General features: G+C 40.7%; 1 protein-coding gene across 3 annotated transcripts; it reads left to right on the forward strand.

The window, feature by feature from the left end:
• Nucleotides 1-2,567: 2,567 nt before the first annotated feature.
• Nucleotides 2,568-21,423, forward strand: sytl2a (synaptotagmin-like 2a). 3 transcript variants are annotated; one of them, XM_080013894.1, is made up of 18 exons: nucleotides 4,011-4,377; nucleotides 5,664-5,818; nucleotides 8,079-8,196; nucleotides 10,010-10,079; nucleotides 10,217-10,325; nucleotides 12,131-12,721; nucleotides 13,912-13,986; nucleotides 16,839-16,931; nucleotides 17,081-17,146; nucleotides 17,264-17,352; nucleotides 17,500-17,565; nucleotides 17,993-18,162; nucleotides 18,373-18,475; nucleotides 18,568-18,729; nucleotides 18,809-18,911; nucleotides 19,853-19,958; nucleotides 20,120-20,325; nucleotides 20,421-21,423. In XM_080013894.1, the coding sequence occupies exons 1-18, from the start codon at nucleotides 4,277-4,279 to the stop codon at nucleotides 20,567-20,569; spliced, it is 2,532 nt and encodes an 843-aa protein (XP_079870020.1). In that variant the 5' UTR covers nucleotides 4,011-4,276; the 3' UTR covers nucleotides 20,570-21,423. The 3 variants fall into 3 exon arrangements, 2 of the variants coding, with proteins under 2 accessions (XP_079870020.1, XP_079870021.1); XM_080013895.1 differs by lacking the exons at nucleotides 12,131-12,721; nucleotides 13,912-13,986; XR_013844495.1 differs by lacking the exons at nucleotides 17,264-17,352; nucleotides 17,500-17,565; nucleotides 17,993-18,162; ... (4 more) ...; nucleotides 20,120-20,325; nucleotides 20,421-21,423 and adding an exon at nucleotides 2,568-2,586 and having other exon boundaries at nucleotides 4,234-4,377; nucleotides 13,912-16,931; nucleotides 17,081-17,120.
• The last annotated feature ends 384 nt before the right edge of the window (nucleotides 21,424-21,807 follow it).

Here is a 21,807-nt window from a genome sequence, read left to right on the forward strand (position 1 = left end):
TCCCAAGACAGCCACATCGTATAAGATAATTACTAAGAGACGGTGCCAGGGGTCCCGAGAGAGAGAGCACATCACCAGGGGTCCCGGTGATAAGGGAGGTGAAATGTGACCTGTGACCTATGTAGGGGAACCAAATGGCAACGTTGTCTTTGGGCAAGCATAAAAGAGCCCGCCTGAGTTTCATTCAACAGAGAATCCATCTGGCTCGGTTCTCTCCTGGACGTCCTCGGCAAGTCTGGTCTGATGCTGTTTGTTTGTAATAAATCGATTATTTTACTCGCGTCAGTGGTTACTCCTTTTTCATCAACACATCAAATTTATCAAGAAACTACACTAATCTGTGGGGTTACTAATCTGTTTTGCGATTAATCTGTGGAGTTCCTACTCTGTGGGGTTATCTTTGGTGTCACTTATCCGTGGAGTTACAAGTTTGGGGTTAATATTGTGTATTAAAGGGGAGCTGAAGTACAGACTTAAACCAATTGAATTTTTTTTCCCCATGACTACCTTTAAATGGGAGAACAGACATCAACACACACTTATGTCCTCAACATTTAGTAAGTGATGGTGTTTATAATTAGCATGGTAATAAATGTATGATGATCTCCACAGCTTTGTTCATCTGAGATGATAACAGGGGATGGTAGCTCAGGAGGTAGAGCTGGTCGTCTAGTAATCCAAAGGTTGCTGGTTCGATCCCAGGCTCCTCCTGCTAGCATGCTGTAGTGTCCTTGAGCAAGACACTTAACCCCTAATTGCTCCTGATGGCTGCGTCCGTCGGTGTTTGAATAATTGTAAGTCGCTTTGGATAAAAGCGTCTGCTAAATGACTAAATGTAATATGTAATGTAATGTAATAACTTGAGGTGTTCTTAGAGAGCAAAACCTTTGTCTTTCAAGGAGCAGCGAGAACAAAGATTGACCTCGACATGATTTGAACACGTAACCTTCTGATCTGGAGTCAGACGCGCTACCGTTGCGCCACAAGATCACGACTCTGTCCTGAAAGTTGGATTTTGAGCACTGTGACATTTGACACTAATGTCCGGCTATGATATCATTAGAGGTCGATATAATGCAGTACTGTACTGTTCATACACATATATCATACTGAAAAATATCTGTGGGGTTACTCATGTGTGGGGGTACATATCTGTGGGGTTACATATCTGTGGATTTACATATCTGCGGGGTTACTAATATGTGGAGTTATAACTCTATGGAGCTACTAATCTGTGTGGTTTCTTATCTATTGTGTTACTAATCTGTGGAATTACTAATCTGTGGGGTAATTAATCTGTGGGGTTACTAATTTGTGGGGTAACTAATCCGTGGGGTTATATATCTATGGGGTTACTTATCTGTGGCATTACTAATCTGTGGAGTTAGTCATCTGTGGGATTACTAATCTGTGGGGTTACTTATCTTTGGTGTTACTAATCTGTGGAGTTACTACTCTGTCGAGTTTCTAATCTGTGGAGTTACTTATCTTTGGTGTTACTACTCTGTCGAGTTTCTAATCTGTGGGGTTACATATCTTTGGGTTTACTGATCTTTGTTGTTACTAATCTGTGGAGTTACTACTCCGTAGAGCTATTAATCTTGGGGTTACTAATCTGTTGGGTTACTTCTTTTTGGTGTTAGTAATCTGTGAAGTTACTCATCTGTGGGGTTACCACTCTGCCGATTTATTATATTTATTTATAATTTGTGGGGTTACTTATCTGTGGGGTTACTAATCTGTGGAATTACCACTCGGTGGAGTTATTAATCTGTGTGGTTACTAATCTGTGGAGCTATTAATCTGTGGAGTAACCAATCTGTGGGGTTTCTGAATCTCGGGAGCTACATATCTGCGTGTTAAAATGTGTCTAAAAAACGACTTGAACTACAGACTAAATCAGAGTCAGATGGAAGTTTTTTTTCCTCTGATTACTTTTAAACGGAAAATTCATCAGCACGCACGTTTTTCATCCAATTATAGTAAATGACAGTGTTTGTTATTGGTATGGTATGATATACAGATATACACAGTTCTTTACTACATGACATAGGCCTCATGTGATGTAATAGCTGGATATTAGCGTCACATGTCACACTCCTCAACATCGAACTTTGAGGACAGTACAGTGGCGCAACAGTGGCGAGTTTGACTCCAGATCAGACAGTTGTGTGCTCAAAGCACGTTGGGATCAGACTCTATTCCCTCTGCTGCTCGAAAGAGGTTGTCTGTGTCAGATGAGAACTCATGCGCCAAAACAGACCATCTCAGGTATGAATTACACCTTCCAAAACGAATTGTGGATCATACTTTAATCACCATGTTAACAACAAAAATGACTGCTCACAGTTATATATAATTGGTTGATGAGGTTTGATTTTCCTTTAAAAAGTAATCTAAAAAGATTTAAAAAGAATCGGATTGAGACTGTAGTTCAGCTCTTTTTTAAACTTTGTTTTCCAAATATGGTTCCATAGCAGTTCACTGCCTGGAGTTCCGCCCCTTTTCTCCTGCTCTCACTCCTTTATCCCAACTCGGGGTTTGACTGAGCATTTGTCGTTCTGCATTACAGCATGGGTGGGTGAGGTGAGTGTTTCCATCTATCTATCCATCTATCCATCTATCTATCCATCTATATCTATCTATCTTGTTTTTTATGGCCCTGTTTGTAAAGTCTGTTTATTATAGCCTTGCACTACAGTATAATAAAACCCTGTTAAAAACGTTTTCATTATTGAAATATTCATTGATTCAGGAAGGTTTTAAAGAGAAAGTGCTCTGTTTCAGTGCAACACTATACTTCCGTCTGCTCCTCACTCACTGGAGCAATTTCATTGTTTTCTCTGTGTTATATTGAAGGAAAAATCTATGACATAAGTCACTCATTCTCCAATGTTGGCATTCCTCAAAACAAAACTTTTTTTATTTTGTAAAACAATGAGCGAATTCTTCTGATGTCTGTGTTAATAGTCTACTTCACTCAGTCTACTTGTGTAGTTGGTAACAACCAGGAAATTATTCAGTCAGTGTGTTATCCTTCTATAAATCAGGACTGACGACATTCCTTTCTTAAGGAAAGAGGACTCCACTTACTTGCCCTGGAATCTCATGACCGTGATCAGCAACAAAAAATACACTTTTTTAGCACAAGTCAACCTGAGTGTGTTGTTGATAAGGGATATACAGTACGTCGTTACTTGGGACATTGTTAGAACATGTAGGCATTCCTTGGTGGCAGTGATGCCACAAGCGTGTTTGAATCTATTATAATGAACTTTCCCCAAAGTTGCCAAAAAGGATTATTTTCCCAACACCCAAAGTAGCACTGAAGAGACTTGAGGTGAGATGGACAGGAGAGCATATTTGATACAAGAAGCTCTAGGTGGATTTGCCACGCAGAAACAACCTCATAAAAACCTTAAACATACTGTATATTTTTGCCTCATGGATAAAATGTGGTTTAAATAGAGTTTGAACTGTAGACTCCTTCACTATCCAGTGGTTTTGGGATGACTTGTTACTCCGTTCCTCTGGCGTCCCTGAGAGTGGGGGCGTTTGTATTTGCGAGGCCAGGGATCAGAGCCAGTTGGAGACGAGACAAGAGGAGAGGAGGAGGACGGCAAAGAAAGTTATGAGTGTCTCACAATGTCAATATTCTAGTCTGTGTAATCATCACAGTATGTCCTGTCAGAAAGGAGTGGTCATATTAAATAATAACAATGTGGTCAAAAGCTAATATGGAGATCTGAACTGTCAGAAGTAAAACAAATACTTCAACACAAAGTCTTTTAAATTATATGGGCTATTGACGAACCGCACCAACTTTGTTGCCATGCACCAAAGAAGCACCAAAGAGCTACGAACAAATATACAAATACTCCAGCCCCGTCACGGTTTCCTTGATCTCCGAAAGCATTTAAAGACCTTGAATTCAAACAATTTCTTGGTTAATACACATGTTCATTCCCTCTTCGTGTTGCTCTTACTTTCAGGGGGTTATTATGGTTTTCACAAAGGGACAAACACAGCTGCCATGAGTAACGCCGATAGAAGCACAGAGAACATCCTCAGCCAGATAAAGTTTCTATGAATGACCACGGAAGGGGCACAAGATGATCGATTGGTTCGAAGACAGAAAAGTGCCACTGTTCAAGTGCATGTAAACAACCGACTTGTTCTTTCCGGGACTGGCAGTGATTGTGTTTAACCTTGACACCCCCTGCCGACCCTCAGTCCGACGAAGACACGGTGAGTGTCGCCGAGCTACTGTGCCACCATGATCGACCTGAGTTTCTTGACGGATGAGGAGCAGGAGACTATTCTGGCCGTCCTGAAACGAGATGCGGATCTCAAGAAGGCCGAGGAGGAGCGCATCAAGTAAGTTACTTCGAATGTACTATAAGTTGTGAATTTTGTAAATCTATATGTAAACCTCGTAGATGCGGTCCCGAGGAATCTTTATGTGGACCGTTAACATGAAGATCATACTGTACATACATAAATACTAGCCTCTTCACTTTCTTCAATCCAGAAGGGCATATTATGCAAATAATTAATAAGCTGTTCATTTTCTGTTTTTTGTACACAATTGCTGCTTTTAACTGTACTGTAGGCGTCTGTGTTCTTTGGTTATAAGGACTGAGGATCCGCTATGCGTGCACAGCAGGTTATAGAGTTTGCTGAGAACCGTTTCTCGCTGCAGTGTAATCCAATCAGAAAGCAAGATAGTGGTGCGCTGTTTGGATAGAAGCTGCCTAAACTTTTATTTCCTAAGACTACAAGCTTCCACTGTGTTTACCAAAGAGGTGCTGCCCACGCTAAGTGGTGTGCAACTAAGGAACAACCCCTCTTCTCTTAGCTTGACTATACACTTTGTAGAACAAACACTTATGCATCACTACGTCTGCATGCCTACGTCTGCCCAAGGCTAACATTTTTAAGATTCAAGATTCAAGATTCAAGAGGTTTATTTGTCAAATACATATACATACGTTCATACATATATGCAGTGAAATATCATTGCAACGCACCCGGAGATTAAGCACAATAAGCTCTAAAAATACAAAAATGTACGTAATCAACACAGAGGCGCTCGCGCAGAAGCCCGCAGGGGGCGGTGCCACAATCATGATTCTATATGTTCTATAATTATGTGAAATTATTAATTGTCTGTGTTGTATTAAATATACATTTAAATCATTCTCAATTAAACTTACCCGAACTTACCTTTTTGAGTCTTGTGTATAAAGTCGATTGGATAACCTGCAAAGTCTCTAACACTACATGAGGACATTAGAAACCAGAGGGTATCAAACTACATGAGGACCCATATTAGACGAAATGTACCCCATTCCCCCACAGTAACGAGTTCAGGTAATTTCAGGTCCTTCTGTGACTTCTGCTGGATTGTCCGTTGACCCTTCTTTAATAATAACCTATATTTGTATTGCAATGTAAACTAAGCATTTGTTTTTCGTCCCCTCCTAATTAAGATAAATCCACACTTGAATTTACAAAATCCAATCTTGTGGGATATAATACATGGCAGCGTTTATGGAGAAGGAAAATAACATGACCAATTCTTGAGAGTGTGACTAACAAGGTGGTGCGTAATACGGACGTCGTTGCGAGTGTGAGCCCGAGTGTGTCTGCGCCCACGGCAGAAACCTCCAGAGGGCTGTGAAAGACAAGGGTCTGCTGAAGTACCTGACGGGGGAATGGTTCTACGAGACCAAGTTGCTGCGCCATCAGGACCGCATCCATGGCTCGGACATCATCAAGGCGTCCATGAGGTCCAGACAGAAACCACTCACCATCTGTAAGTTCATCCGGCATCTCGCAATATCTCCCTCACAGTCACTAAAAAACACAACCTTCAACCCACACTCAACTTCTTGAGATGCTGTAGGCCTTTAGTGAAGTATCACTGAAGGGAGGTGCCCACTCCGTAGGTGAGCATTGCAAGGTTGACTCCCCCCGCCCCCCCACCTATCCCTGAGTGATTTCCTGCGGGACGGAAGCAAAACTAACTTCAGTCTCAGCATTTGAGTTATTAGTTGAGCTTCTATTACCCTGGTTGAATGGAATGTTACATCATCACCTGCGGATTTGTAAATAATTGAGATTGTCTTTTACCGTTAAATTTCCTACAGAGAGGTCTTGAATATTTATCTGCCGTCTAAGTCGGTCTTAATGTTCAATCAGTGCTTCGTGTTCTTCTGTCAAAATCAAATGCCTCTGAAAGTAGGAATAAGAACTTTAATAACACTTCCTAAGTTCTTCATGCTGTTGTCTTTCCCAGTTTTCTATTATTCCATCTGTAGCTTGCCATCTTGTTGTTGTTTTGAGAGGAGCACTCCTGGCTTTCCCATCCTATCAGTTCAGATTTTTCCTGTTTGTTTCTTTTTAACAAATGTAACAAAATGTGAACTCGATATCACACATGGTATCAAGCCCCGGTTATATGTCATCTTGAATTGTAGTTAGTTATGACATAAACCTTAATTAATTCTTCAGTGTTGTGAATAGGGACACAACATCGTTTTATCACACCCGTCACACTGACTTACCTGGACCCTATTCATTGCTGTCTGAAGCTATATTATTATTCTAATAATTATTATTATTATAATTATTATTATTATAGTTATTATTATTATTATAAGGGGTCCAGCTCACAGAAGCTATGAATTAGAACCGGGACGTCGTAAACATCTAGTAGTTCAAGTTTCATCCAAATCAATCCACATACGGAGCAGAAATCTGTGAAAAAAACAACAACAAAATTTGACCCACAATAGCCGGAACCCTAAAGTCACTGACACACCGGTTTTCGAAAACGAATGGAATGAGATGAGTTTTACAGTAAGACTCTTCGTGATGTCATCATACTATGTACTACAAATGTGCAGGTTGCGGTTCGGCTCGAACCGACAAAATCTGACCCAAAGTAGCTGAAGGTTTGTGCTTCACGCCAAAGTTCGAAAACAAATAGAACGAGACCAGATTTACAGATTTACAGGTTGTGACATCATCATCCACTTTGCTATAAATGTGCAGGTTGCGGTTCTGAATGTTCATTCGCGTCGTGCTTGGTGCGTGGTGTAGACTCCATCACCCTGTAGTGGTTAGAGATTACAAACTCCGGCGTGTATGTGTGTGTTTATGTACCATCTTACCTGGTTGATGTCTGCGGGGCTGTTCGACTGATATTTTATTTCTTTGGTCTTTTGGTAAATGAAGACATTGTATTTTGATACAACCCTGTTTTTCCGGGTTTTTTTTGTTTACGGCTTTACATTGCTTGCGCGCGTATGGGAGCAAGTGTAAACAAACATGGCGGAATGCGCCTCGGGGATTTACTCATTGAATGGATTATTTCAGCATTTGGCTGTCTGTTACCGCGCAGCGCCAACATGTTGTAAATTAAAGCTCACATCTTCAACTTTACAAATAAGTCCGATTTTGATATACATGTGGCTAATTTCGCCTTTCCTGCGAATTTGAGAGCCTGACAAGTGTCTTTCCGGGCTGTGCCGCAGAGGCGTTACTGTGTGTCTTTCTTTTTAATATAAAATATTTACAAATTGAATATACAGAAAACAAAGGGCATTAATACCTTGAAATACCGTACACCGCATTATTTTGGTAGATACTGTACTGTGAAATTTTATATCGTTACATCCCCAGTGAACATGTGTGTGTATCGCCTTGGACTTGGGAACTTCCACACGGAGTGATTTCCTTCCACAGAGACAAACAAGTGTATCGATTTGTGGTAGTTCTGTGTGTCACCACGACTCTGAAAAACTTGCATCACCGAATCATCCAGGAATTCTTAATGAATGTAATTCTTCAAACACCATTCTTCAGCGATATTTAAACTGAACATCAGAAGAACAACATGTGATGTGAGTGCACGTCGATTAACTTGTGCTGTGTTTCACAGAACCCGGAAAACTGTAATACATACCTATAAAACGACTAAACTGGACTGGTGTATTGCTGCCCGCAGCTATATATATTATTATTATTATTATTATTATTAGTATTATTATTATATTCTGTATGTGTTCTAGTGGAGCTATCTCAGATTCTGCCTGAGAAGCAGAGCTTTGTGAGTAGCGACAACCAGGACGTCTACATCCCACCTGAACTCTGCGGTCTCATTCAGGCATGCACGGAGCCGAGGGAAAGGTGAGCAGCATGCACGCCCTCAACAAAATGTCTCCCAGTTTGTGTTTGCCGCTGTTTTGGACTCAGGCACCCCAAGTGTTGCCAGCTACTAAAATTTCCATACTGTTCCATACCTTTATGTGAATCAGAATGAGTTTATTCCACCGGGTATAAATGGCAAAAATGATGGGTAATGGGTAAAAATGAAAAATAAAATAATAATAAAATAAACTAGAATCAAAAAGTAAAGTTTAAACAAAAATTGCCAAATATACACAAATTGCCGAAAATAGAGGGCGCACTATTCGACCATTCACCAAATCCATCTTGTTAGTATAATCATAGATCACTGAAGCAGCATCAATTGGTTTGTATGTTGTAGACCTGTAGCCAAATGACATTATATGTCAAATACAGTATGTGCCCCAAAAATTCCAATGAGCCTCTTAAATGGTTTGAAAAATATTGTTAATTTCCACAAACTACACATAATGAAGTAAAACACAGAAGAGTCATGTGACTGTAAGTAAGTAAACGGCACCTGTTCTGTTGCATGGCTTCAGAGCACATTACATATTTGCATATTGTCCAGAGCCAATGTATTTAGGCTTTATGCTTGATTAACGTCTGAGTGTACAGGTACAGGGTTGCGTAGCACGTGCCAGCCAAAACCATCGGCCACTGATTTCCTGAAAGGACAGATCTTTCCCTGTCAAGATCCACAAAAGCTCCTCACATTTCTTACTTGCAAGATGTTATTTTGAAAGGGAGTTTCCCCACTTGCTCTCCAAAAGTGAATTACATTTTTGAATTTGGCTGATGACTTGCTAGGGAGTCATTTAGACAAAGCAGATTGTTTGCACCGAGAAATTTCCACAGCTTTATGACATTATTCTAAATCTGTGTCTGTCTGCAGTGCACTGCAACAGTCAGTGCATTGTTGTGATGATGCTCATTTCACAGACTGGTCTCGCAATCACTTTCAACTTGACTTTGCACCTAAACTTTGATGTGATTTGAATTGTATTTCTGAGGTGGCTGTACGCCTGTTGTTCGTCCGAGCAATCAACGAGCAACAGATAAATCACACACACACACACACACACACACACACACACACACACACACACACACACACACACACACACACACACACACACACACACACACACACACACACACACACACACACACACACACACACACACACACACACTCTGTTGTGACATGTGCCCATCTGCTCCCGGCTTGTTACATCTTGCCACTCTCTACAATAAACTGGTGTGTCTGCAACATCTCTGCCTGTCTCTCTATTTCGGAGGGCCCTGGAAACACCACTTGGGGTACATGTGGCAGGCGGAACTGCCACATTTGTGTATGTGCAGTTGGTAAATGGAGTGGAGCAAACCGTTGGGTAAATCGATACTCAACCAAGTTTCTCAGTAATCCTCTTGGAAGGTCAGGGTCTCACATGCTGTTGTTTTCCACAGCTCCTGGGGCCTGGCCAAACAATCGCACAAAAATGAGGCGAAAATTCTGTAGCATGTTTTGGTTTTCTAAAGCGGGATTGACTTCCCTTGTGTACACTGGGTGGGGCGTTAATTCTTTGGACAGAAACGAGCCAATTACCGGTCAGCAAAAGTACACAAGAGAACAGTCATTGTGTCGCTAATGTGATTATAATTTTCGAATGACCCTTGACCAAAATGTGCGCACTTGGCTGCAACGTTCAGGTTTTTCGATTAGGTTACAATGCATGAGGAAAAAAAAAACTTTTGAAGTGACAAAGTGTCAGAACAAATTTGTATTCTGTGTCTTTGTTGGTTTCCCAAAGGGGTCAAAGCTTGAGTCCTTGTGAGATTCCGCAAGTGATACCGAAACCAATGGTACAGTCCCCGACAAAGGTAGGATTGCGTCACAAAAATCACCAAAATAGCCAAGTTTAGCGCAAATAAGATAATGACCCAAACCATTGCTATGTGGGAGAAAATGTTGTCAACGTATCCTCATCTTCGCCCTCCTTTTATTTTTTTCGCTGAAGCAAAGATGGAATCCCTTCAACAGCGAGCGCCCACCGACCCACGCCCCCAAAGGAGAGCGTGGCCAGGTGGGGGTTGAACCCATGGAAGCAGAACAGGCACCCAGTGAGGGTGAGTTTTCAGCAGTGAAAAACAAAAATTCCAGCTTATTCTTTGAGTGCAACAGTGTCTATCTTACCTTTGTTTGACCTCAACCGTGTGTTGCTGTGTGTGTGTGCGTGTGTTTGCGTGTGTGTGTGTGTGTGTGTGTGTGTGTGTGTGTGTGTGTGTGTGTGTGTGTGTGTGTGTGTGTTGTGATGGGAGTGGACAACTTGACAGAGCGTTTTTGGTACGAACCAAGTGTAAGTGTTATTATTACACCGACCCCATTGGAACGTGGGTGTTGGGGACGGGGACTCTCGCTACTTCAGTTGCTGCTGGCTTGCATGTTGACAAAATGCTGGCATGAACAGTTACTGCATGGCAGTTTCAAGCACTTAACATTTTCCTTTCTAACCAATGCACTATCCGAATCCTACTGATTTATCATATTTCATGTTTTTTTGTTTTTAGACCCTCTAACTTTGTATTTTTTGCCTAATAATAACAATAATAATAATAATAATAATAATAATAATAAAATGAAGAACAAAATTTGCACTTTCTTCAGTTAAAATAAAAAGTTTGTGTTTGGGATTGTATTGATCTTGTGTATGGGATATTACTGTTATATTCAAGGTTACTATCACAGTTCTGCCTCAGTCTGTGTTTCAGAGTGAGTGTGTTTTCATGCATTAACTCAGTAATGAGCCAATGAGTAGGGACCATTGAGGAGATTTTCCCAGGGGCCCCTGTCAAAATGAAGGGATATGAAAATACAGCAGGCTGCCACGGGATTAAGCAGACGGACATTCCAAGGCCTTAATCTTTGCTGCGTGACTTGTGTCTGCTGAAAATATTTCTCAGAAGATGTGAAAAAGTTTTTTTTTCAGCAGCTATGGCTGTCACTATTCCTCCAGCTGAGCTTGAAAATAAGCATCTACAGTGCATTTTTATTCACCCTCACGTCATTCTTTTCATAGAAAATCCCAAAGTGCCACAGAGGAAGGTAAATTAAGAGATCAAAATCACCTCTATAGTCAAAAATCTAAGTTACAATTTATTTTTCTACATTTATAAATTAAAATGGTATACACAAATGCATGTAGGCTGTTATTAGTGATGTTATCTACTACAAGGGTTTCCAAACTTTTTTTTATAGCAAGGCCAGGTTACCAAATGAGTCTCTGGCTGAAACCAAGAAATAAATGAATGGTAAAATAAATAATATACAGTATATATAATTTTGCAGCAGACCCCCTGCAATTGGCGATGGGAACCGCTGACCTCCCACAGACACACTGTAATAACACCTTACACCATTTCTATGTCGTGCACAAAATGCAAAGCAACATGCCTGCAATCAGAATTACAGGCTTCCAACAGTGCGTATCACTCTGCTCGAGATAAACCAGTAAAGACATGCCGTGGCTGTCCAGGCGCTTTACACAATCAACACAGAACCAGGAAACGCATCATCACAGACAAGTGAGCACAAGTTACTTCTGACTACCAAATGCCAACACAGCAACATTATGCCACAAAAAAAACAACCCACCATATTTTTTTTTATAATAAAAGAAACCATCAAGGGATCTAATTTCATCAAATGAGCTTCAGAAGTGACATTCTTTTTACATATTTTCTGGGCTGGCCCATGGGCTGGGGCCAGTCCAGTTCTTCTGGGGGTGTAGGAGCAGTTTCCTGTACAATCAATCGGCTCAGTTCTCAGGGGGAGAATGGAGCTGAAATAATATCTAATGTATGTATTTAGAAAAGTAATGTTAAGGTTTATCAAATTTGCTTTCTCTCTTTCGTTTTCCCTTTCTTCGTTTCAGAGCCTTCGCCCTCATTTGACTTCACCATGTCAAAAGGGGAATGCCATGAAGAAAGCCCAGGTGGGGCAAGTGAATCCATAGCCCTGCCTATGCCAATAACGACAAGAGTAGTTGATACATCCCAGGACTCTCTGATAGATGCGGAAGGTTCCCCAGGTGGACACACTAATTCGGCAGCACCGAGGGGCATCCTCAAGCACATGCCAAACTCCAGCTCCACAGATTCCCTTTCATCCCGTCTTGCCCCCCAGGAAGCAACAGGCCTGGACTCCCCGGTTAAGACTGACAATGCCAAAGAGTCCCTGGACTGGCTAGACAGGAAGCAGGTGAGGTTCTCCGCAGCTGGCCGGAGTGGTGAGCAATGGCAGGACGGGAAGGAACTGGGAGAGCACGGCTTACTGGATGTGGATTCTGTCAATGCCACAGAAGAGGAGAACAACAATGACTTTGCAAAAATAAAGGACACTGTTGTGGGCCTCTGCGAGCCTTTACCTACACCGAGAGACTTGGATATAGGTGAAGATGGTTTGAGCTGTGAAAGTGGGATAAATGACCAAAAGCAAAACGATGGCCCACACCAAAGCCCTGGTGGTAAGAATCGAGTCAGTCAATCAAGTAATAAAACTAAAAAACGAGTAACCACTTAACTTAAGCATGAATGGAGGAAATCTGCGCGCAATTGTACTAATTTGCCAAGTTTTCCAAAAAGAAATATGAATATACGATACGATATTGCATTGAACCACTTATTTATGCATGTTCATTGCATGGACCTGATTTTATGTGGAGATAGATTAATGGCAAGGTAATAAGGGACAGCTTCTTCTTGCAGATTTGGGGCATACTAGACTGAAATTTGTGGCTTTTGCTTCTGTTTTTTGTTGAAAGCTGTATGAAGCTTTAAAAAGGAATAATACAAACAAGAAAACTGCTTTATTTGAGGCATGTTTGATTATGGAAATGTTATCATTTTTGGTAGTAGTAGTAGTAATAATCTGAATTGAATTCAGATATGTAATTCGAATGCAGATTTAGTGGCGTTATTTACTGTTCGCAGTTCTTGAGTTTGTTTTTATTTACAAAAATAATTACATCTAGGTTAGATTGATAGGCTATACATTAGTAGTGGAGAAAAATTAAAGAGCTATGACATCCAAAAGTAGCTCATGTACTATGTATGACAATGTTAACCGTTAGGGGGCTTTTACACAAGATCTGTCATTTCAATGCTTTTCAATCATTGACGGTGCAAACAGAGGAGCAATCCATTCTATGAGCAGTGATTGCATCCAATGGACTGAAGTAGTGATCTTGACAACTTTCAGCCCATTGACATGACACCACTTGAAACTCCCAAATATCGTAGAGAAACTTTTCAAATAGCTGTCGTAGATCTGGAATGAATCCAGATTTTCATTTGTCGTGTCAGTTTATTTTCAACAACAAATATCTCCAACATTTTATTGGACTGTTAAGGTAAAATAAGATAATTATTTCCAAACAAGCCACCATGCTTTTCCACAGAGACATAAACGAAGGACAGCCCATTAAATAGCACCTCATCCAATCAGGTACACGCAGTACCTGATGTGCGTTTGTGGGTTGCCTGTGTTCAAGGAGTTTTGAGGCATTCCTATGGAGCGTCCCATATTGGAACTTAATTTTATTGTGTCAAATGACAGCTTGGTGCAAATGTTCTACTTTATTTGGAAGTCATATTTTTGCTTTAGTAATAAGTAAAAAGTTTCATAAATTCTAAGACCTGTTCACTTCTTTTACAGATCTATGTGAGCAGGATCATGATGAGTCCCTTAGTCCTCAAGGGTCCAAGCTTCATTCAGCTCAGCAAGAATCAGGTAAGCGCCCTCGCCTGGAGACAGGTGATGAAGAGGATGGCCAGTCAAAGGCGAAAGGAATCAAAGGCATTGTGGGCTTTGAAGACGCCACCATGCCACAAGCATGGCTTCCTGGGAAAAACAGGAACAAACATGACATTTCTGTTGAGGCTGCTTCAGATACCAAGCCATTGACGAATTACAGCTCAAAGAAGCCCTTCCATAGTGTTTCCCCAGTGTCCAAAAAAAGGCTGCTTGGAATATTCAGAAGAAGTGGGGCAAAGGAGAAAAGCGCTGAATTAGTGGGTTCACATAAGGAGAAACGGCCAACAGAGGAAGAATTAGACGACAATGCCATAATACTCCAAACCTCTGAATATGCTGACAATACTTCAGGGGACAATCAAATCAATGTTACTGCAGTCAAAGAAGAAACTAAAACCCCTGCACCGATAGAGGTCCGAACATTGCAGCTCACAGCTTTACAGAACACTAATTTTAAAGACCTCATGAGTTCATTAAGTTCAGGATCAGATTACCAACAGGAGCCAATAGAAAGCAAAGACAGAGTTTCAAAATGTCCTCAGAGATTATCCAACCTAAAAGCATTCTGGGAGAAAGGAAACAGTGGTCCAAAAGTAATCTTTACGAGAGACCAAGCAATTAATGAAAACAGCACCCAGGCAGAAACAGACGACTCACACAATGGTCAGCCGGCGCCAAATGTGGAAAGCAGAAATACCCTTCGTATGGAATGGACAGAGCGCAATGAAGCGGAGGAAAACAAAGCGCAGGAAAGCAAAGCGCAGTCGAATGACAAGGACATTCAAAAGATTGAAGGAAACCTCTTGTTGGATTCACCCAAACAAGATGGCACATACAGAGCAAGTCCAATCCTCATAAGTGATGAGACAGATGACTCTTCAGCAGGTTCAGTAACAGAATTACCGTCACAAGACAGTGTCGCTACGTCCTTACACACCTCTCTGTCCTGCCACAATGACCTGCAACAGGGGGATAGTCTAATTCCACTTCCTACCCAGTCCCTTCCAGACGGGAACCAGCCCATCAAAATAACCAACCTAAAGAGTTTCTGGGAAAAAGAGTTCACAGGTCCAAGGATAATTGTTGGAAGCGCTAGGGCTCCGATACAATTCCGCTTGGGAAATTCTCACCTCAATAGCCAAGTAGTCCCTTCTTATTCTGACCTGAAAAAGCCTTTAAGTATCAAGGAGGAGGAGGCCCAAAGCTCTGACAACGAAAGCAAGTCTGGTGTATCAATCATTAAACCCATGACTGTAAAGGGTTTCGTCAGTAGGAGTTCAGGCAATTCACAGTCAAAGAGTGATGCCACTATCGGGACTGCAGAGAAACCAGAGGAAAACCAATTTGACATTAAAAGGGAGGTCTTATTCTCTCAAGAGAGATCACTCGGTCCTTCTAGATCCCAATCTCCAAGATCAAGAGACTCATCCGACGATGAACTCTGGAGGAGCCCATCCAAGACATGCCACCCCAAGGTCTTACCTAGAGAATCCTCTAGTCCAAAGGGTTCTCCCTTGAAAACCTTTCCCATTGACTTTGCCCTGAAGACTAAGGATCCAAGAAGCGAGTTGGTGAGGCCAACACCGGCAGCCAGGCAGAAAAAAACTTCACTGCCTGAAGCAAAACAACCAGGATGGATAGACATCAGAAATAGCACTGGAATTATCTCTGGTACTCCAGTGCTAACCCTTGAGGATCTTGAGCAAGCGACGACAGCAAAACCACAGCAAAGCAACCAAAACACACCCATCGTTCGACAATACAAAAAAGCTTCAGAATCGGAACCAAGACTAGGCGATTCATCAGAGGTGTTGGGAACCCATTTTGCTAGATCATTTGTCCCTCAAGATTATCAATACTATCTGGGAGCACCCGAGAAGGCACACCTTCCTCCATTTAACCAAGAGGAAGCTGCTGGAGAGCCAAATGTCAACATTTCAGCCCCTGCGACCCCTGTTCCAACAACCCAAGCCAGGTCTCAATCTCGGGCAAGTTCAGGCAGTGAGCTTTTCAATTCTCTCTTCTCCCACGTTCCTTCTCGATTTAACATAGAAGTGAAACTCCAGTTCATGGTTTTCTTAGTGATGCCAAATCATGTCAACCATATCAATGGGATCGTCAAGGAAAGCAGTTTTTGAATCACTACAGTTTTGGGGCTAACACACTAACAACCGGTTGAGCGGAATTGATAATGTGTTTGTATGTTGGACATCTGAGGCAAATTCATTCCCTTTAAGAATCTTTGGTCTTCACTTTTCGGTTCTGATGTGTTTATTTTTGGTTAATTGTAGTAGTTCACTGACTTTGCCTTTCCTGCTTGCTGCATTGCTGAATGTACGTTTCAAAGGTGGACCATACAGTAACTTAACATAACGATAGAAGACTTTCAACTAACAAGGGAGTTTGAAAGTAAGCTCTGAATGATTCTAAAATGGTGGTTTGCCTTTACTAGTAATCAATCGTTGTTTTATTGGGCTGAATTACATTGTAAAAGTTCAGTTTTTCAGTTTAGAACTTCCAGTATTTTGTTAAGCCACTAATCCTGGTGCAGGTTTACAATGATTTTCACCTTGACCAAGGCAAAGTGAAATCACTCAAACTGCTTTAGGCTTAACGAATGACCTTGTGTCTTTGGTATCATAATTTGAGCTTTTCTCCATCTTTAAGCTTCTTATAATAAGTATTCTCCACTTGGTAGCAATTTTAAATGAAGGTTGGAGCATGATAAAACTGCTCTCCTTTCCAATGTAGTGCAACAGATTTGATTCAGTGCGACTTAAACATGAAGTGTGTTTCTCCCAGAGTTGATTGTTTTTCATCTGTGGCAGGTCATGACGATGCGTCTATCCCTCTGAGGTCAACATTGAAACAAAGGCTCATGCCCTCATCCAAAAGTCTGGAGAATCTGGTGTCACACGCAAGTAAAAGTTCATATGAAATGGATCAGCGCATTATAATAATGGGAAATGTTGCAAATCAATCTCGTATAGTAGTTTGTATTAATATTATTATTATACAATGTATTTATGTGTTATACAAAGGACATTTTGTCATGACTGATTCCTTTTAGAAGAAGAAAAGAACAAAGATAGCTCTAATAGCTCCAGAGGACAGCTAAATCTAAGTGTGGATGATGGTAAATATGTGATCCTAACATTCTGTGGTGACCAGTCACAATACTTCCAAGCAAAAAATATTGACATTTGTGATTAGAAATAATTTAGACCATAAATTGCATATTTTTCTTCACCAGTGTCTTCATCGCCAACGTCTTCTGGTCCCTCTTACTTGGAGCAGATGAAAAATATGAGTGCATCAGTGCCAGCCCTTCAGGAACAAGAGGTAAATAATCAAATTCTTCCATATATTGCCATCTTAGGGGGATACCACCAATCTCTAAGCCGTTATTTGTCTGCGTCCTGCCTATAGGACCCATTTAAACTGTTTGATTGATAAAGTCTTATCTTATCTGATTTATTTTCCTTTCAGATGGACAGTGACAGTCCCTCTGAGAGCAACATGAGCCTCTCCTCTGGCATGGCCTCCATGTCCTCTGTATGTCTGCACACAACTTCAGAGGAAGCAATATGTCAAGTCGATATGATACATACACAAATAAATCTATAGTTACATCTGAGGATTTGTCCAATTTGGTTATCCTGGCCTAACCTTGACCTGACAGACACACGTGTCTGCTTCTCCTGAGAAACATTTCAATTTGAGTGCCTATTCAGCAAACTTTTGTTATTATATTCTGCTGACTATCTAGACAAAACAGCCTTTTCAGATAAACTGAGCAAAATCATTTATAATATTCAAACGGAATGACTTACATCCTAGCTCATGGACATTTCTTTTTTATATATAATTTCCATTTCTTCCATTTACTTTTATTATTATTGATAATAAATCACATTATATTGTGCACGAAATCCAAAGTACTTTCAACAACTCTATTTTTGTTTTGCTAATAAACTTAAAGGTCAGCGGTAGTGTGAGCAGCATTTACAATGCAGACTTTGGGGACATTGAGGTCCAGGGCACCATCCAGCTCGCTGTCAATTATGTCCAGAAGTTGGGCGAATTCCAAATCTTTGTGGTCCAATGTCGGGACCTGGCTGTGGCTGACCCCAAGAAGAACCGCTCTGACCCGTAGGTGCTCAGTAAATATGATTTAAATGTTAAATGTTCTAATTTATACTACACTACTGTATAAAAGCAATAGTATTTTATATACTTCACAGGTGATAGAAATGTGCTGCTGAGGCAGATTTTCTATTTGTTTCAATATACTATATATATATATATATATATATATATATATGAAAACATACAAATTACATACAAAACAAACCTTTTCAGGTATGTTAAATGCTACCTGCTCCCTGACAAAACAAAGTTGGGAAAGAGAAAGACCAGTATCAAAAAGAAGACCTTGAACCCCAGCTACAGCGAAGTCCTCAGGGTAAAAATTCATATGGAATTGTTAATATTATTAGATTACTTCCAATCTTTTTTTTTCTTGGCTATTGGTATTGCTCCTGACCTCTTTTACAGTTTAAAATATTGATGGAGGTGTTGAAGACACAAAAGCTGAACATCTCTGTGTGGCACAACGACACCTTCAGAAGGAATAGTTTCCTTGGCGAGGTGGATTTGGATTTGTCAGACTGGGACTACAACAACACACAGATAATTGACCATGCACTGAAACCCAGGGTGAGGTGATCAGTCTTTTAAGTAGTCAAAGGCTTTTTACGGGTCAACGGCTACTCAACTCTTACAAATTTCCCTGTAGGTGTCGGAGCAGAAATCAACACTGTCTGCCTCGCTCTCCCAACTGATAGAAAACAGGGGAGAGATGAGAATAGCCTTGCGCTTCCTGCTGCAGATGTCCCACAGTAAGATAACTCCTCCTGTCTTTGTTTGCTCTCCCTTTTTTTTTAGGTTTACTGTTAGTCCTAATTAATATTTACATTTATTAATTTAGCAGACACTTTTGTCCAAAGTGACTTACACGAGAAGCTAGAAACAATCAAAGCATACATCGACCATTGAAGCAACCTCAAATTTAAGTGCATGAGCTCCTGTTTCTAAATTCAACCAGATACAAGTGCAAGACGCTGTAAGGAATCAGAAGAAAAGCTGTTATTAGTCTTTTTTTTTTTTTGGTATGTTAGTGCAATATGATAAGTACTCATATGTTGTTAGTGCATTATGTCAATACAACAACTTAAAACCTGTCAACATCTACAAAACCTGGAATAGTCAGTCATAGCCAAGATAGGATCAGGTGTTCTGGTGTTCCTGAAAGAGCAGGATCTTCAGGTGTTTCTTGCAGGGTGAGTGTCTCTGCAGAGCATAGAGAGCTCCTTCCACCATCGGGGCACCATGGATGAGCAGAGTCTAAATTGAAAACTCACTCCATGCAGTGAAACCATTTGCAGACCAGTAGCAGTTGGAACTGCTACAATGTTCCAATTTTTAGTTTCCGTTTTGGGATTATTTCCTTATTTTAATTTTATGTACATACACTGCGACTGCTGCCCGTATTTGTAACTCGACTCTTTCTTTTTTTTTTATATTCGACTCTTATTTTATTTTAAAAAATGTATTTCCTCCTTATATTTGCCTTGGGATTTTATCGTTTATGCCCACTACGCAGTTGTTGCCTGTCATGCCCCAAGAATTTCATTGTACCGAATGACCTTGTGTTGTACTGTACACTTGAAAAATAACACACTTTGAACTTTCAACTCAGAGAGCGGGTTTGGGCATATGGCCTGGCACGTGACGCATTGCGTGTGGGTGCAGATCCAGTAATATCACGTTTTTTCAACAGGCAAGAGAACCTCTACAACGGCGACCGGTGAGGTTCAGATCTGGGTGAAAGACTGCAAGAACCTTCCACCGGTCCGAGGGGTCATCATTGACCCGTTTGTGAAATGGTAGGAATCGTTCCCCCTTGTGGCATGGCAGAGTTACACATTGCAAAATGGCGCCTACTAATAGGAAAGTTATTTTCAAAATGAAGGCCTGAAGGCCATGTTAACCATGTGCTAAAATGTGCCACTTCATGAAATTATTGCTTTCCCCCCGACTGCTGCAGCACTGTCCTCCCCGACACGAGCAAGCGGAGTCGTCAGAAGACCCGAGTGGTGAAGCGGACCGCCAACCCAATGTTCAATCACACCATGGTGTACAACGGCTTCCGACCAGAGGACCTCCGGGAGGCCTGCGCCGAGATCACAATCTGGGATCATGACCGGCTGAGTAACCACTACATCGGCGGCCTCAGACTAGGTCTGGGAACAGGTGAGGTGCCTTTGACCTTACTGTAAACTTGTCCAGCTTTATTTGAGTTCAACTAGAGAATGCAATAATGTTATTTCCCGTACCTATGTGTGCAGGTAAAAGTTATGGGGCAGAAGTAGCTTGGATGGATTCAACGACACCCGAGGCAAAGTTGTGGGAGAGGATGATGCAGTCTAACGGAGAATGGGTGGAGGACATCTTACCTCTGAGGATGTTTGCGATCGCAAAAAGCATGTCAAAATGAAATTCGGCAAAACGTATTGAAGTGTGAAGGTTTATGGAATTGTTGAAACTAAGACGAGGGTGGGTTTCTTTATGAACTGTATTGTGCAATGTCCATATTGTTACGTGAATCAATCACCAAGTGAATGGTGTTTTATGATTACTGACTAGCATAGCACTAGAGTTTACTCACACACAGGATTAAATGTTCACAGGTCCATATTTATTGTCCCGTCACAGAAAAAGTGTTCAACACGCATACACCAAAAACAATACAAAATGAGGACAGAATAAGACCCTGAACATATTGAAAAATTAATTAAATTCACAATTAAGATATTGTTGATTGATTGATGATCATTGATAATTTGTTCTGTTATGTGCATCATGGTAAACTGTTCAATAAACAATACATTAATGTTAATTAAGCCAAAACAATGGCTCCGATAAACGGAGGGATTCCTTCCCTATATGCAAAAGGAAAATAAAAGACTACATATGTTGTACATAAAGTAATAGTATATACTTTCCTACCTGATTGTTGGCCCTTTTCATACAAATGTATACATTATTCTTAGACTACACGTTCATATAACACTCAAATAGCTTTTTTCCCCACATTTGGGACCAACGAAAGAGGGTCTGCACAGGTTTTGTGAAAACCCTAATGGCATTTCAGGCAGCGGTGTGATAAATACACCAGTGTTCACTTATACACCTTTGAATATAAATCTGATAATATGGAAAAATTTGTCTTCAAGAGATAGCATCCAATATTAATGAAAACATGTCAAATACACTGATTAAATGTATGATGTAGCTGTAATTGTATTTGTTTAAACAGGTAGATCGTAAAGGGGTATTTTGGAAATAACATGAAACGATTAAGAATAGGCCTGTATGAAAGGGTATGAGTGATAAAATACAGTAATGGGGGGGGGGGGGGGGGGTCATACAGGCGGTACCACAAGTACGGGTCATACATCAGGCCAGGTGAAAAGGTTTCATCTGCTTCAGCTCATTACAGGCGATTAGAACTCATCTAAATAAAACAGGATTGAGAATGAGTTTGACGAAAATCCTGCTGTCATAGTATTTATTTTTTAGTTTGATGTTCCACGACTGAGACTTACAAAGGAGGGCAGATGTTAAAGCCAAATTTATTTTTTTTGCATAATATGAAATAAATATATAAATAAATACAAGTGAAAATAAAAAATTCTGCATAGGCAATTTGACCCCATCTAGAATGCATATCGT

This window comes from Zeus faber (genome assembly GCF_960531495.2).
Source record: "Zeus faber genome assembly, chromosome: 14".
Taxonomy (NCBI): Eukaryota; Metazoa; Chordata; class Actinopteri; order Zeiformes; family Zeidae; genus Zeus; species Zeus faber.